Below are 15,979 nucleotides of genomic sequence, written 5' to 3'. Positions count from 1 at the left end.
GATTCTGATGAAATAACAGGACTTTCAAATAATTTCTGAGCCACTCAGGAAATTTTCAAAAACTTAAGCAATGTTCCGAGAGTTTCAGGAAAATTTCGGAATCTTCAGGAATGTTTCAGGAACTTCGGGGAAATGCGGTTAATTTTTTAGGGCAGCTGAAATAATGTCATGGTAGTTTCGAGCATTTCATAAAAAATAGATATGACTCCGCTGCTCGTAATCCGAATTCGATTTTACTTAAAAATTATTTTTTTGTTTGCTTGGTGCTAAGTAGTCGTCGACTACCCGGGTGACTACCCACAACCACATTTACTTCTTACTTCACAGTGATTTTTTTTCCTTTGGTTTGTTTTCCGTCGATCTTGTATTCCGAGCACCAATGCTACCGACGCCAGGAAGGCAGCTCCCTCACCTGGATCCTACCTGTCGACCCATCAACTCATGAACCGGGGACCAACGGCTTTACTTCCCTTCCGAAGGAAGGCGTGATCAGAGATGTTATGCCTCAGAACATCCCGGTGGCGCCGACTGGGATTGAACCCAGGCCCGCTGGGGTGAGAGGTAATCACGCTTACCACTACACCACCGGCGCCGCTACTTCACAGTGATCTCCAATATACAGCTTGGGCTAGCCTAACCAAAAGTTAACTATTGACAAATGATCTTAAAGCTAAAGACAATATTATCTCGCCCTCAAAAGCTTGCACTAATTACAGCATTCAACGCCATGTCCACTAATAACGGTGTAAACTCCACTGGCAATATCTTTGAAAAGCTGACCAATTAGCATTCGTATAACCAGACATCTTGAGCGCTAGCAACTGCTAAACTATCTCCAACAGCAACATACACCCCCTATGGTCTTTGGCTCCAGTAGCCTCTATGCCTTCATGTAACGCAGCGTAGCGGAATCATAAACACCTGAAACGGTTAGCAATTATTCGCACCCTGTTAAAAAAAATCTATTTTATCAACACTCATTTTTCTCCTGCCGCCACGCTCCAACTTGTTTGCAAATGTTTCGCACAGTCGGCTTTGAACTGCCTGCCGCAAGACAAAACGACTTTGCCGCAAATGGGAACACATTCAAGCGCCGCCTTAAATGTTGAGTTCATTTATCAGTTAGTAAGTCCATTTTTAGAAGTGCTAAATAGCTCAGGTTCGGTCGGTTTCTCGTGTGCAACGCTAGAAGGAGTTTCGGTATGTTTTAGCAAATGATTACCCAAGACATCCTAATAATCGATTTGTATTTAGAATTGCTTATCCGGGTTTGTACATATTTACAGAAGCGGGGAAATTTGATAAAATTAGGATTTTCTAACGCTAGTTATTCACAATTTTACCTAAGTATCAAGCAAAGGACATTGCCTATATCACTTAAAATGAAACATGATTGCGCGATGAAATGGCATTATTTATAATGAGACATTGATCATGCTAACATCCTAACTGCTTCAAAGCTAATAATTTGACCGAAACGAACGAGTTTGGTCCCTTTTGGTCCGCAGTCATAAATCAGACGAAACTTCTTTTCTCCAACCGGTTCCCCCATTCGAATTGGACCGGTTCCGGCAAGGTGCAAATTACCGACTACTACTGACTGCTGCTGTTGCTATCATAATGATTTGGTCCACGTTCGGTGAAAATGTTTTCCAAAAAAAAAAAGGGGGAGAAAATGGATACCAGCCTCGATTTGCGATATTACATGTTTTATTGATCCCACCTGGGGGTGAAATTATCGGACACTGAGTTCTTTCTCTCGTCACGTGGGAATTCGATCCGCAGAAACTGGTTTATCGAATTTCGAACTTTGAAAGTGTTATCATCGTCTCCTACAGTTAAGTACAGTAAGTAGCGAAAGCGACTTGTTTCTTCTTTTTTTTTTGCCGATAATGCATTGGCCAAAAAAAAATGAACCTACTAATTTAATTTTGATTACTTTTACGCTTGATTGCACTGCGTGTGTGTGGTTGGTCTGACTGACTGGCGCTTATATCAAACAAAATGACGACTTAATTCGAACATGATTCACGTTTTGCTTGCCATATCACAATGTAGATAAGTTTTTTTTTTTAGTTTTGTTTGTTTTGCTTTTTGATTGATGATTGGACTGCATTTGTTGAAATATGTTTGTATGCTTGTTATAAAATGACTATATATGAATTAAAAACGATAGCTAATAACTAACATGATGCTATTTACAGAGTCAGCCAAAAAGGGCATCGATAGGTTGCAAAAGTTAACCTAAAATAAAAGATGAGGAAACAGAGTTCGCAGATAATGAACGCTTATTTGGCAACCATTGCGTGTGCGTGTGTGTGTCTTCTACCCTTTCCATTGAGCGTTTTCCATGTTCGTGTCTCAAAATTCACAAATTGGCCACTTTGGCTGATTATTTCGGATCTTTCTGAGGATCAGTCGGCAGCAATCCAAGTCACAATCACAGTTAACGGTTTGCAGCTAGTTCTAGCTTTTTGTTTTCGCACAGATGACAACTCCCTCTGTGGAAGTCAAGAGGTTTTTTCTAGTATAGGTAAAATCGTTAGTTCGTAAAACTCTCATCAACCAAGCACTTATCTGTAAAAAGGGCACTACCAGCAGATGCCCATTTTGCGATACGCTTTTTCCAGTACTTATAAAGATAGGGACAAGTGACGTAGTTTTTGAGTAATCGTGAAAAAAACATAAACTTTTCATGCATTCTCAGATTCATAACTACCAAGCAAAGATGCAAACTATCACAATCACTATGAACAAATATAGTTGATGGAAATAACGCCTGATACATTTCTATCACTGTGCTGTCGAAGGTATCGTCATGAGCACCTTTCAAGTTGAAGAAAGAAGTGAAAGGTTACTGGTGAGCAGTGTTGCTGACAATCCGACATGCATCACACATTGATGTAAAAAATTACTAATTTCTGGGAGTATTTTTTGAACTGAACAATGCTTTAAAAGGGAGTGTTTACTTTTTTTCGAGTTCAAAAATCCGTAGGGTAATCACACTGATGGTGAGTGTCACACCTTGAGTGATGATCCATCACCGATCAGGTCCGCAAATTCGCCTTTTCTGCAATATAAGGCCGATACATGGCTAACATAGGGCATGCTAAGCTTTATATTAGCCGCACATTAGCCTTATATTGCAAAAGGCGAATTAGCAGGCTTGTTGGTTACTTAGGGCAGTGCAACGCCTTAAGGTAGCGCTTCCTCATTCTTCAAGGATAATCGTCAACAGTTATCGTTGTTTGTCAAAATTCCTCATCACCTCCAACTCTTCTTCTTCTTATTATTATTATTCTTCTTCTTCTTCGCATTTCAAGCTTATTGCACATCGCATATTAGCTTATTGCGTGCTCTCAACATAGTGCTCTAGATGCACTTCCACACTTATTAATTAAGAGCTTTCGATGCCTGTACTATTTTTGCATTGGTATAATTGTGTGGCAAGTCCAATCATACTTCTATGCCCAGGGAAGTCGTGAAATTTTCCAACCCGAAAAATTCCTAGACTGGACCGGGAATCAAACCCAGCTACCTCCAGCATGGTCTTGCTTTGTAGCTGCGCTTTTACCGACTGAGCTAAGGGAGGCCCCAACCCAGTCGTGCCGATTCATGCCAGCGCTCAGCATAGTCGTCTTAGGCATGTGGCTGGATATGGATCAAGAGTCTTCCAGCTCTTGCTCCTAAAGGCAAGTACAATCAATATATTGACCATTGCTTGATGCTGATCAAATTTTCAGCAATTCGGACTATGTTAGTCATTGTGATGTTGCCTATGTAACTCTCCATTCTGGGAACGCCGAACGTGCTGTAGAAAGACTCATCAAAGCCCCCAATCCCTCCGTCTCAGTCCTGCCATTAGCAGCCGTCGTTCGTCATAGTCGTTCCAGACCTGCTGTCAGATGTGAAAAGGGGGTCTTCCAACACTATGTCGAGTATTCAATCAGACTCGATGATGGTCAGTTGTTGCCTGATGTATCTATGATTTCCAGGGAGAACAGTCGTTCGATTCCTTGCCGTAAGTGTTGTAATTTTCTACCAAAACACTTGAAATACTGATGTTGAAGAGTACCGGCTAGCTGTATCGGATCGTTGCTAGGATGTAATTGTCCTGTGCGAACCGTGGCTCGATTCTCGAACGTTTTCTAGTCAAGTCTTTGGTCTTGACTACGAGGCTTTTCGTTGCTATTGGAATCCCAAGAACAACCGGAAATCTACTGGTTGGAGGAAAAAGCCATCGAGAACGATTCATGGAACAATGTGGAGCAGGTTTGGACAGCCATCAATCTGGATGATCGCACGCTATTTCTATGTGCTCTGTACATTCCACCTGATCGAGCCCGGGACAATGAACTCATCGATACTCACTGTCGGTCAGTTTTCACAGTTATCGAAAGTGCCATTCCAGTTAGCGGATTTCTGCACTGCCTTCCTGGTGCGTAGTATTCTTGAATATGGAGACCGGCAAGAAAGAGTTCAACGTTATTTCATCGGATTTGCTTTGCGAAACCTGCCGTGGAATGACCCTCTTCGACTGCCTCCATACGAACACCGATGTCAACGGATAAGTCTAGAGCCCCTTCACCAGCGCAGGGTTTACTTGGAGAGTTTGTTTGCATTGGCGTGTTAAGTAACCGCTTGGACTGTGTAGACAGTCATCTTCTGCAGCAAGTAAACTTTTATGCTCCTGCTTGCAGCTCCCGACAACGACAGTTTCTATGGATTCGAAGGAACCGAACAGTCTTCGATGAAAATCACCTGTTACAAAGATGCCTCAGAAGTTTAAATGAAGTAAGCTATCAGTTCGACTATAATATGAAGAAAAATAAGTTTACGACGCTAGTAAAATAGTAAAGTTTCTTTTATCAGTCTGTATAGCATAGCTGAAGACGTTGTCAAAAAAAATACATTGACCATGACATGATAGTGACCATGAAACGTCTCCGAATAATTGAGCTCTATTAGATTCTACTCGAGCAGTGTTGCTATCTACCTTCAGAATTGCTTGTCATTGGCAACTCTGGCTGGCTCTTGACTCATAATCCAACTTTAATGAATTCATGAAATCATTACCTTGGAACGACACAGATATCACAGACAAACAGACGTATCACTTAATTCTGGATCATCGTTCACGCATTTAACGATTGATTTGAATAATATCATTTGCGCGAACTTCTCACCGCATCGCTGGAATCGGAACACTTTGACATTTCTATATTTTCTGTTTAACTTGCATGCAACATTGTTAGCAAGCTTATTTTCCGCGAGAAGCCCGAGAGATGTCGTTACTGATGTCCTATATATTGAGGTACAATGTTTTCAAGAAAAACTTATTCAAAGAGCTACGTCTGTTTGTCTGTGCAGATACATTGGGTGTCATTTGATTCTACCCGATGTTGCCATCTAAAGGCATAAATTGGAGTAATTCATGGCTCACGACGCCCATTTCAACTTTGCTTAACATTTGATGTCTCTCTCTTGAAATGAAACCGAGATATCGAGCTCTGTTTGCTTCAAATCGAGCAGTGGTGCCATCTTTCGGTAGAATTCATGGCAACTCTGGCTGGCTCTTGGCACATTCTCGAACTTTGCTGAACATGCACATTCGCTATCTTGAAATGAAATTGAGTGTAATCGAGCAGTGTTACCATCAACTGGTAGAATTAAGAATCATTCATGGCAACCCTGGATGGTCATTGACTCATACTCTAACTTTGCTGAACTTTCGAAGTCATTACCGTGAAATAGTACAGAGATAATGAGCACTCTTTGATTTAACTCGAGCAGTGTTGCCATCTTATGGTAGAATTCAGTTTTGAACAAATCGGGTCCTGATTATTCTCCAAAAATTTTATCTTTAAAATTTTATTTTATAAGAAACTGGTTTGGCACAAATCCTATGAAGTTTATATGGAGTTTGCTATGGGAAACTCAAATTTGTTGTTCATATCTATCTAACAATTCACCATATCACTCTGCTCTGAAAAATGATAGCTGTAAGAACTTTGTAAGAAAGCTACAACTTAGTTCGAACCATACTTTTCGATAAAATTTTAGGAACAAAAGTTATTCATGTTTCAAGCCACTGATGTTTTGTGATTATGCTCAATCAACTGTTCAGCAGGCAACATTGGTGTTTCTGTCGCATAGAATAGAGTACATATCTAGATGGAGCTGGAATTTGGGAGTAACAACTTTTGTAAACAATGACTTCTATCGATGATTTCTAGGATTTTAAGGCACGCCCACGCAAACCAACATAACCATCGGGTAGCGGAAGCCTTCTCCTACCCGTTGAGGATGTTGGTTTGCATGGGCGAGCCTTGATTTTCTAGAAATCATCGAGAGAAGTCATTGTTTACAAAATTCCAGCTCTATCTAGATATGTACTTCATGGCTTTTATGTCACACTGCAGAATACAGTGTTGCCAACAAAACAGCTGCTTGATCCTGCCATAAGATCAGAGTCACGTCCACCGTCCAGGTACTATGGTCTCATAGAACTTTTTGAATAATTTTGGAATCGTGAACTGGTTCCGAGGAGATGTATAGCTGGAACATGTTCTGGTTTGTAAATGCCCTAATAAAAAAAACATAAACAAACGATAACCCAAATGATTGAACTATTCCACAAATAGTTTGGATGATACTCAGAACACGTCGGTTAGTAAATTAACCATAGCATTTTTATTAGGGTGCCATGAAACTAAATGCGGCCTGAAATGAGTAAAACCCATCATGTGACACATTAAATTACATAAACCAGTTAAATGGTAGTAATTATCACAGCACAGGACCATACTGGTCACATTCGGTCATGATCCGGGAGCTCCTGGCCCCAGCTTCTATGCTAAGGGCTAAAATTCATCATGCGTTACCTTAACCGATTCGATCACACATATATGACATAAAATAGTCTGTCAAAAATCACTGTTTGCAGAAAATCACAAAGTTTCTTCAGTAGTATTGTTGAAAAATACTTCAATTATTCAGAAAAATATAAACTGGGATATTCATGAACTCTTTGACGGTCTGAATCTCCAAAACCGCAGGAAATAATACACCATAAATTTGCAGAATTTTCTTCAAATAACAAGCCTATAAGTTGTAACAGTAAGTCCGAAAAGACATATGTCAACACAGGACACACGTGGTAATAAAACATATCCAGATCATCTTGAAGATTCAGTCTTGGAGATCTACAGGTTCAAATAAGTATTATATGTTGTCCCTAATTGTACACAATATCCCGATCGTATTTTCAAACTCCTAGAGTTTCATTAACCCCCAAGAGCATTCTGCAGAATACATTGTTATGTTGACAAAATATCTCTGGCTCTTCAAATCATCCTGAAGTTTAGTTCTTCAAGTTCTAGAGGCTCAACAGTGATTTGTATGATGAACCAACCAATTTTTTTCTAACGCAACCCGCATTATAGAGCCCCGTTACATCATGTGAGGCATATAACCATAGAGGTAACTCTAAAACTAGTAGGTTCCGAAGAAAAGTGCTCAACTTTTTGGCTCAGCTCTGGTACTATCTTCGGTCCCACGCTAATCGATTCACTCCTCGAAACATAGGAAAATCCACTAACCCCTCATTTTATCTGTCAAACTTTCATAGCGAATCAAAACAAACATAGTGTAGAACTAGAATTTATACTAGAATGGGGTACGTAATCGATTTGCTTGGGACCAATAGGCTAGTCAAGTAGTGAGCCAATTTAAAATCGGTAGTTTCGTATTGATTGTTGATATAACGGTGTTAACAAAATATGTTTCATTCTCCTCCAGATTCAACGAGATATAGGGCGAAGTTTTGACTAACTTTGTGAACCCAGAAAGCTTGATAGAGCCCCATTACATAATGCGGGATATGTAGTTGTAATGACTACTTATTTAGACGTCTCCAAGTTTTCCTGAGGATTTTGTCAGGATATTCTACAGGCTCAACAAAATGTTGCTTGATGTCCAGATGAATTCTACAAATCCATGAGGCTCCGTGCAACTTCATCAGATCAAGAGTGATAAGAAGTTGTATTAGCAAAATATATTCCATGTCCTTAATTACCGTGCATTTCAGATCATGACATTCCTCAGATTCATCAAGGTATTGTACGATTTCTCCACTAAATTTGCAAAACCAAAAAGCTTCGAAGAGCCGCTACAACTGTTGTTTATTAATTCATTTGATAAGGCTCAATCGAATTTACTTTACAGAGCCGAGGATTCTTGTTCACTATACAATACATCTTAAAACTATAGTCAAAATATACAACACAATAACTACTTTATCTTCCGCTATCCAATAAGCCTCCTCCGTTAGAACGGGAGCCGCTTCCAGTAGTTTTATTGTATAGCAGTATTGCCAACGAAGGGCAGAGCGCTTCCATTGTAGTAATGGGTGCAAAACGTGGTCAGCACTCACACATTCATCACGAAACGGTTGCTTTCCAAAGTGCATGCATCGCCCGAAAGAACTGCTGATGAAGAACAATGGGGAGGACCACACAATAGTTGCTGCCGAGTAAACAGACGATCGCGTGACACACATTGAGAGTTGCCTGCTTCTGTCGACAGCCGAGTGAACGCTGAGAGCCGCACTACATACTGCGGAATATGCAGTTGTAATGAAACAATAATTTGCGTTCTCCAAGTTATGTTAGCTTGATATTTTGAAGCTTTAGAAATTCCATCGAATGGTAGTAGTTTGTTTTTCAAAAATATATCATGCATGATGAAATAACTTCTCACATTGATCTACAAAATGGAATGGTACGTTTGAACGTCATAAAAGACTTCGATGAGCCTGTAGAGCATGAAGATCTTACAGGAATCCCCTGGGGGCGTGGTGGGTGATACCGAATTGCGTTTGTTTTGAAAATCTTCGCTGTCACGTACGAGCGAAATCATCAAATGAGTTCATTATACATCAATGAATACGCGTTTGTTGATATTCACCAGTGCTTCATTATCCAACCCAAAATTGTCAAAATCGGAAGCTATCATCAAAAGCAAATCAATTTAATTTTGTCTAATGACTATTTTGAATATTGTTGACCCCAGCGTCTAAAACCTTGATATTATTATAAATTCAGCATGAAGCAAACATTTCCCATCGTTCTGTCTGTAAAAAACCAACACTCTATTTGTGAAAATATTCATTTTGTTAGTTATCCTCAAAATCATCCCTACCAAGATTTAGACACATTCTAGTTTACCGAACATCCGGGATTGATATTTCGGTATCCAGTCATTTTATTTAATGAAAAAGAAAGGATTCAACCGCAAATTATTTTTCAACCGAACAGTCTTACGACCTTCCAATAATGGTCGTAAAATGAGGTTGAAGTGTAAATCCAGCATTCTGATGAGCATTCCATTTGACACTCCAAGGAGGCTCAGAAAAGAACCGACGCTTTCCAAGTTTTGCATCCAATGTTCCATTCGAAATGCCGAGAAAAACATCATCTGCGACTATGAAGACTATCTCATATGAGATTCTGACGGTGTAAATATTTCTAAATGTCTACCTATCGTAAATATGTTATTCACGAGGTCAAAAGTACACACTTAGAAATAACTAATTTTACACGTGACGGAATCCGTCTTTGCCATAAAAGATGAGACGTAAACAAACATGTCATGTAATATTAAGTGCTCCAAGACTGAAAAGTTCGTTGCTCGACGAAAAGTACGTTTGATTGAGCTATATTTTGCGTCTCTAATGACTAAAATTTATGACAAAATTGACGCTCGTATATGTCACTCTCAGAGCACCTAAATTTACATGTGTTTTTCTAAGTGTGTATATGCCCAAAAGATAGATTCAACAGTCACACAGTACCTTCCATACCAAATAAGCATTCATCTTCCCCGAATTCATTTTTTTATATGTCCGTATAATATTATCTAAATAATAATCTCGACCGTAATGCTTCACCTTTAAATGCTTGTCGGCCACCCAACATTTCCTAAAACAAAACATTTGGTTCATCGAAATTCCTAGCAAGCATTGCAAGCTCTCTCTTCCCCCCTCCCCATCCACCAACTAGCTACATAGTTACGGTAGTCACTCCAACCTCAACTCCCCCTCCCTAAACATATGCCCCACGATTCCGGGTGTCCTTTCCCTGCAGCCTTTCGGCAAACTGTCTCCAGCTAATCACAGTCTTGCCGGACCACAGCCACACGCTGGACGTGACTCCGACCAGCATCGAGCACACGTACTTGACCATGTAGATGTGGAAAATGGGCTTCTCCTCGTCCGGAGCCATCATGCCGGCGCCGTGCTTCATCGAACCTCCCGCCATCGTCGTCGTCGGGCAGGGGATGGAGAAAATCTTGCACATCTGCCGGTTCCACTGGATCATCCAATCGTCAAAGTTGTAGTACTCGTAGAACAAACAGCCCAAATATCCCAACGCTGGCAGGATAAACAGGCCGCTGAAGAATCCAATCCGTAGCATCAACCGTTCCAACTTGTCCGTTCGGGTGCCGTCGTGCTTCATCACCGTGCGGATGCGGAAGAGGGAAATGAATCCGGCCAGCAGAAATAGGGCTCCAATCGAGAGGTAGATGCACAGGGGAATCAGCAGAAATACGGCCAACGAGTGCGTGTCCAGCTGTCCGACGAAGCACACCCCGGACAGGACGTCACCTGCGGAAGAGAAGAACGAGAGATAAAGGTTAACACAATTACTTATTCAACCAACCAACCCCCCCCCCCAGATAACCCCCATGACAAAAGGTGAGAGTGCGCATCACTAGGCTCGCTCGCAAGCTCGCCGTCGTCGTCGTTGGAAAAGGGCATAAAAATCATAATTAAATTATTGAAGAATTTCCGTTATGCATGCGCTTTGCTTCATCTTCTGGCACATCACGGCGAACATCGTTTATTGTAGCATCGCGTCCCCTCCGTAGCCGCGTTGCTCATTTCCTTTTAAGGGTAAGATTGAGATCTAGTCATGTTCCCAAGAGTTGTTCAACTGTTGTGAGGGAAGCAAGGCTGGAACGAAGCAAGGGTGTGTATTACAACAGCAATAGGGACGCGAGGAAATGAAGAAGACTAAGAAGAAGAGTAAGACTAAGGTGGCACGCTTTTCCATTAATGGTGCCAACATTAAAAGGGTGCACAACGCAGCAGCACGGGTAAGAGAGGGAGCGTGCTCAGAATGTGTGTACGTAAGAAGACATGGAATGAGTCCCAAGGCGGGTGGGTCGAAGACAGGTGTTGACGATGTGCTACAAGCGCATTATGATCATTGAGAAAAATTATGCGCGGGAGATGATTTCTGCGATAGGCGGGGATAATTGAGAATAATTTAAACAACATTCAAATTGCAAGAAGTTATGTGTATTATCATGTACATTTACTTCAAATCTTGGGTTTAATTTGTACTGTAGGAGAAGTTTATGAATATTACAGCGATTCAAAGCACACACATAGTAAGCGCGATATTTAGCACAGGCTTGCACGATAATTCATGGAAATTTACTCCACACTACGTGGAATTGACAACGCTGCATGCAACTTGCTTACAAACTTGTAAATAATTACATCGCAGTTGGGTATTCTTGCCCCAGGATGGTTTTTTTTTTTGCCCGTACTCCTTTATTCGGATTCCTAGATGATTGAGCTTCGTCAGCTGGAATGCTGACCGGATATGCTATACTTTTCGGCGAAATAACGGCATCCAAGAATCCGGAAAAAATAATACGGACGAAAAAACCATTCGGGAATCAGGATTCCTCATTGTATTTGTGCTTAGTTTCACCCAAAATTTCACAAGGGAGATTTCACGCCAAATCAAAACGAACAGTTTTCTGCATGCATGTGCTGAATTATGAGCTTTTGAGATGTTTTCTTCTTGAACCTCGAGAACTTTTTATTTATGCTCTCTCAAAAAATGTGCAATTTGTTGCCATTTTTTTATAATCGCTAGTAGAAGGTCTCACCAAAACTGCTCAATTATATGACTAATTGTAACACAGGCTAGCTCTAATATTACATAGAATTTTTTGTTTTTTTTTTTCAAAAGCAACCGTAAATATCCATTAGTAGAGGACGAAAACCAAAACTAATAAACATTTTCGGGATAAATAAAGTGATTATTGATCGGTAGAGCACTTTCCCTAATTACTTGATTTTCAGGAAATCTTCTTTTCATTTGATGATATTTTATCATGAACCAAAAACAGTCTATGATGCAAGAGAAAAATCAGGCGGGGTAAAGCTGGCTAGCCCTAGGGGTAAGACGTCCACACGACATAGCATATGATCCTGGACATATAAAAGGTTACTGTCTTCAGCAATGTTGTACAGTGGGTCAAGGTCGATTGGTTAGATGACAGTAGCTCAGAATTTTCTCACTAGGCGGTACTAATGTGTTTTTCAAGACTTCAGGATGACCAGGTTTTATTCCGAACATCTAGATCTATCCAATAATTCAAGTCATGTTTCTCACGTATATCTTTCACACCAGGTTGCTCAGAAATTATTTCAAGAACCTTCAGGATATCAAAGATCTTAAAGAAATCATCTGAATATTTTTTCAAGACTTCTGTATGAACAGGCATTATTTTGAAGATCTAGAACTGTCCAGTAATTAAAATCCCGTCTTCCAGATTTTCTTTGATGACACCAGGTTGCCCATAAATAATTCCAAAGTCCTGCATGCAAAAGATCATAATGACAGCCTCTGGATATTTTTCAAGATGTCAGGATGAACAGGCATTATTATGAAGGTAAAGAATTGCCCAAAAATTACGTCTCAGATATTTCTGAGCTAAGAGAAACCCCAAAACAGGAGGCAGGGAACAGCGAAAATATTTTAATCATGAAATACCATAGAACTTACTAGAACATTCTCGAAGAACAGAGATGATCAAGATTCCTTGCGAAAGAAGGCGTGATCAGAGATTTTATGCCTCAGAAAATCCCGACGGCGCCGACTGGGATTGAACCCAGGCCCATTGGAGTGAGGAGACGCTTACTACTACACCATCGGTGCCACTACAGCCGGTAATTTGATGTTCATCGCTTCATGTCTCTGATTCTATGTCCGCAATGTGACGTACTGATGCAATTGACTTACCTACGTCAATTGAAGAGCGGGATATCTATATGTACGAGAAGTTTACTACCATTCCTTTCGGTGAATGTAACGAAGGGGCCAATTCCTAAGCGCTCCCTGTTTTGTATAGGTTAATTAGATGACGGACATTCTAAATTATAATTACTCTTCTTCATTCCTCTATCGATTACTTTACTAGTAGAATATAGCCACACAACACGTTTAGCATATTTCATTTATCCATCAAGTTCTACATCTCAACATCTATTACTTCTGGCTTAACTCTCAACAGCCGATAACGGCAAAGCAATTTGAATACACATGCGATTAAGAAATTAAGACAGAATGCAATCGATATGACGAAAAAAACTTGATTCGTGTTGTCTTTGGGAAAAATTACAGTCATATCAATAGAGCGAAATTTCCTACTAAACCACGGTTATCACTCTGTTTTGATGTTAAAATCTATTAAAATGAAAATGACAGGCTACACTCCAAGGTGTAATTTCCAACCAAATACCAAGTCATCTTCGAGAAGAATGTTGCTGCCTTGTCTTGTGTCGGTTGCACTCGTTAAACCAGTAGTGTTGGCAATCTGAGCCCGCCCAAGCAAACCAAACTGGCTAAACTGCGCCGTGAAGTGGATGTGCACCGGAAGCGGGTGCGTCGGATGAACCTATCTGCTAAAAGCATTGTGTGCTGGCGCAAGAATCACCCGACTGCACGTTTGGTACAGTATTTCTGCTCTGGGAGTACTCGTAGGCAATCAATTACGTAAACGTATGAATCCCCACGGCCATCCCAAGTAACATTTTAAGTTTTATGAAATACTACAAAGCAACTATAAAACAACATTCATAAAACCCTGGTCAAGGCTATTTTGTCATTAATGCATCCACCAAAACCTCATTAAGACTAGAATATGTCTAGTTGGCCCATCCTGGAGAAGGTTCTGAAGGGTGTATTCTCGAGGCTCTTCAAGATTGATTTACTGCAAAAGGTTGTATGACGAACGTATTGGGAGGCATTTGACAGCTACAATAAAACCTATTTTGCAACAATAAAAACCCTTTCCGAGCCATTTACCCTTGCCGCATGCCGTCTTCACTAAGAAAGCATCAATCAAGATAGAAAAGGATTTATGATCGGATTCATAATCAAAATAATTAAAATAGAAACTGATGGTATAAAAATCTTGTTGAATATCCAAATTGATTACAATAGTTCTCATTAAGTGGCCTAGTTTTAAGTGCCATATTAAATTTGATGAGAAAAGTACGTCAAAACATCGAAACAATTAAGTCCACCCTCGTAAAACGTCGAGTTGACTAATTATTTAACATTGAAAAAAAAAAGAATATATTCTTCAGATCGAGCTTTGTCGAGATTTTTTTTAATTATTTTCGCATTAAAATGTTTGCTCATTGCTAAATTTACCAAAATATAGTTATATCTCATGAAATTGCCCCGTAACGTGGGTAGATCACCTTTTCGTGGTACGTTACGGGATGTAAGATATACCACCGATTCCTAGTCCTGACTACTTAAAACTAGGGGAACAGAATTTTTCAGTAATCCAAGGAACACATCTTAGTCCTTGTTATTTTTTATGCCTTGTTGATAGTGACAAGACTTGGTTTTGTCCACCGAGGATGATCTTGAAACAAAGAAAAAATGAGTCAAGGGAAATGTTGACTTCGGCAATACCTTAACCTATTATCGTCAGGGAGTAAACAAAGTCCTAGAGCACTCAAATTTGGCCAATAGATGCTCTGAAACACTATGTATCCACATGTCAAAATTGAGCTCCCAAGGACGTTGTTTACCCCCCTGACGATAATAGGTTAAGGTATTGCCGAAGCCAACATTTCCCCTAGTTAGTCTTCATCTATGTGATTCCTAAATTTCTATTCGTTGTTCCCTAGTTTGAAGTGGTTAAGACTAGGGTTCTGATGCATGGTCATTATCGGTGTCATACCTTAATTTTGTTGCTAAGGAATCCAATTTTGACTGACAAAGGGGCGCGCCTTTGGAGGGTGTTTCAACACTCCGAAGGAAATAAATAGCGGGACCCTTCAATTAGAGTCGGATCCTAGCGATAAATGCGTGAATGACAACTGTAAAAAAATCGAATACTTCATCATTTCTCAATAGTGATGGAGTAATACGACATGCACTAAACTAAGGACTCGGGATTTACTACAATAGATCAAATTACTGGTCGCAGCGGTGTTAGGTCCCGAACAGAGAAAAAAAAGGAAATAATGATTGAAAATCGAAGATTGTAAAAAAAAACAAGCAAACTAATTGTAACATGGCGGTGGCATAAAAGTTGATTTTCATGGGCCAGTTTGAAAAAGTTGTTTTGCTTTCAAGAATTCCTTAACTAATTAATAAGGTTTTAAAATGGCTTTTATGAAGAAAACTTGCAGGCTGAATTGTAGTTATCTAAAGCCATTTTGCTTGATCCTAACCCGTTCAGATTTATGGCAGCATTTATGGAGGCAAAGTTGCCTGCAAAAAGTTAAACGTCAAAGTTTGTTTATCTTTCGATAGTTGCGCTGTGGCATCCAGGGTTCTTCCAGGAGGTTTTCTCCCGATAGATTGGAAGCAGTTACTCAGATAGTTTGCGATACTCTTTTACAGCATTTCGCATTTCAAACAGCTGAAAGCGCAATCGACCCCGAAAAAGATCCCCTTCTTCCGGATGGTTACAGAAGTACACCATCCAATGATGCAGGGATGTACGCTTGAATGAAATTTTCAAATAGTTGATTCTTTCGCCGAATAAAATCGCTGCTATGCATTGGGAACCAGCTAATCTCCGCTAAAGAACAGTTTCAGTGGTTTGCTGTCGGTTGTTATTTCGATTGTCATCGCAAGATCTGGAGAAGGCT

The 15,979-nt window shown here is 40.1% G+C and overlaps 2 protein-coding genes across 2 annotated transcripts in view; both read right to left on the bottom strand.

Annotated features, from left to right (window-relative positions):
* The window catches only part of LOC135697738 (frizzled-like), a 320,922-nt gene that overhangs the window by 226,998 nt on the left and 77,945 nt on the right, over positions 1–15,979 (bottom strand). The window lies entirely within an intron of this gene.
* The window catches only part of LOC135697737 (frizzled-like), a 359,620-nt gene continuing 353,544 nt past the window's right edge, over positions 9,904–15,979 (bottom strand). Inside the window, exon 5 of the mRNA XM_065217542.1 lies at positions 9,904–10,666. Within this exon, the coding sequence (XP_065073614.1) occupies positions 10,104–10,666 (563 nt within the window). The 3' untranslated portion in view covers positions 9,904–10,103. The remainder of the gene's footprint in view (positions 10,667–15,979) is intronic.

The sequence above is a fragment of the Ochlerotatus camptorhynchus genome, unplaced genomic scaffold (assembly GCF_037179485.1).
Source record: "Ochlerotatus camptorhynchus isolate MF236.1 unplaced genomic scaffold, CSIRO-AGI_Acam_v1.1 ptg000077l, whole genome shotgun sequence".
Lineage (NCBI taxonomy): Eukaryota > Metazoa > Arthropoda > Insecta > Diptera > Culicidae > Ochlerotatus > Ochlerotatus camptorhynchus.
Note: the sequence above shows the minus strand (reverse complement) of the source record. Positions and strands in the feature narration are given on the sequence as shown.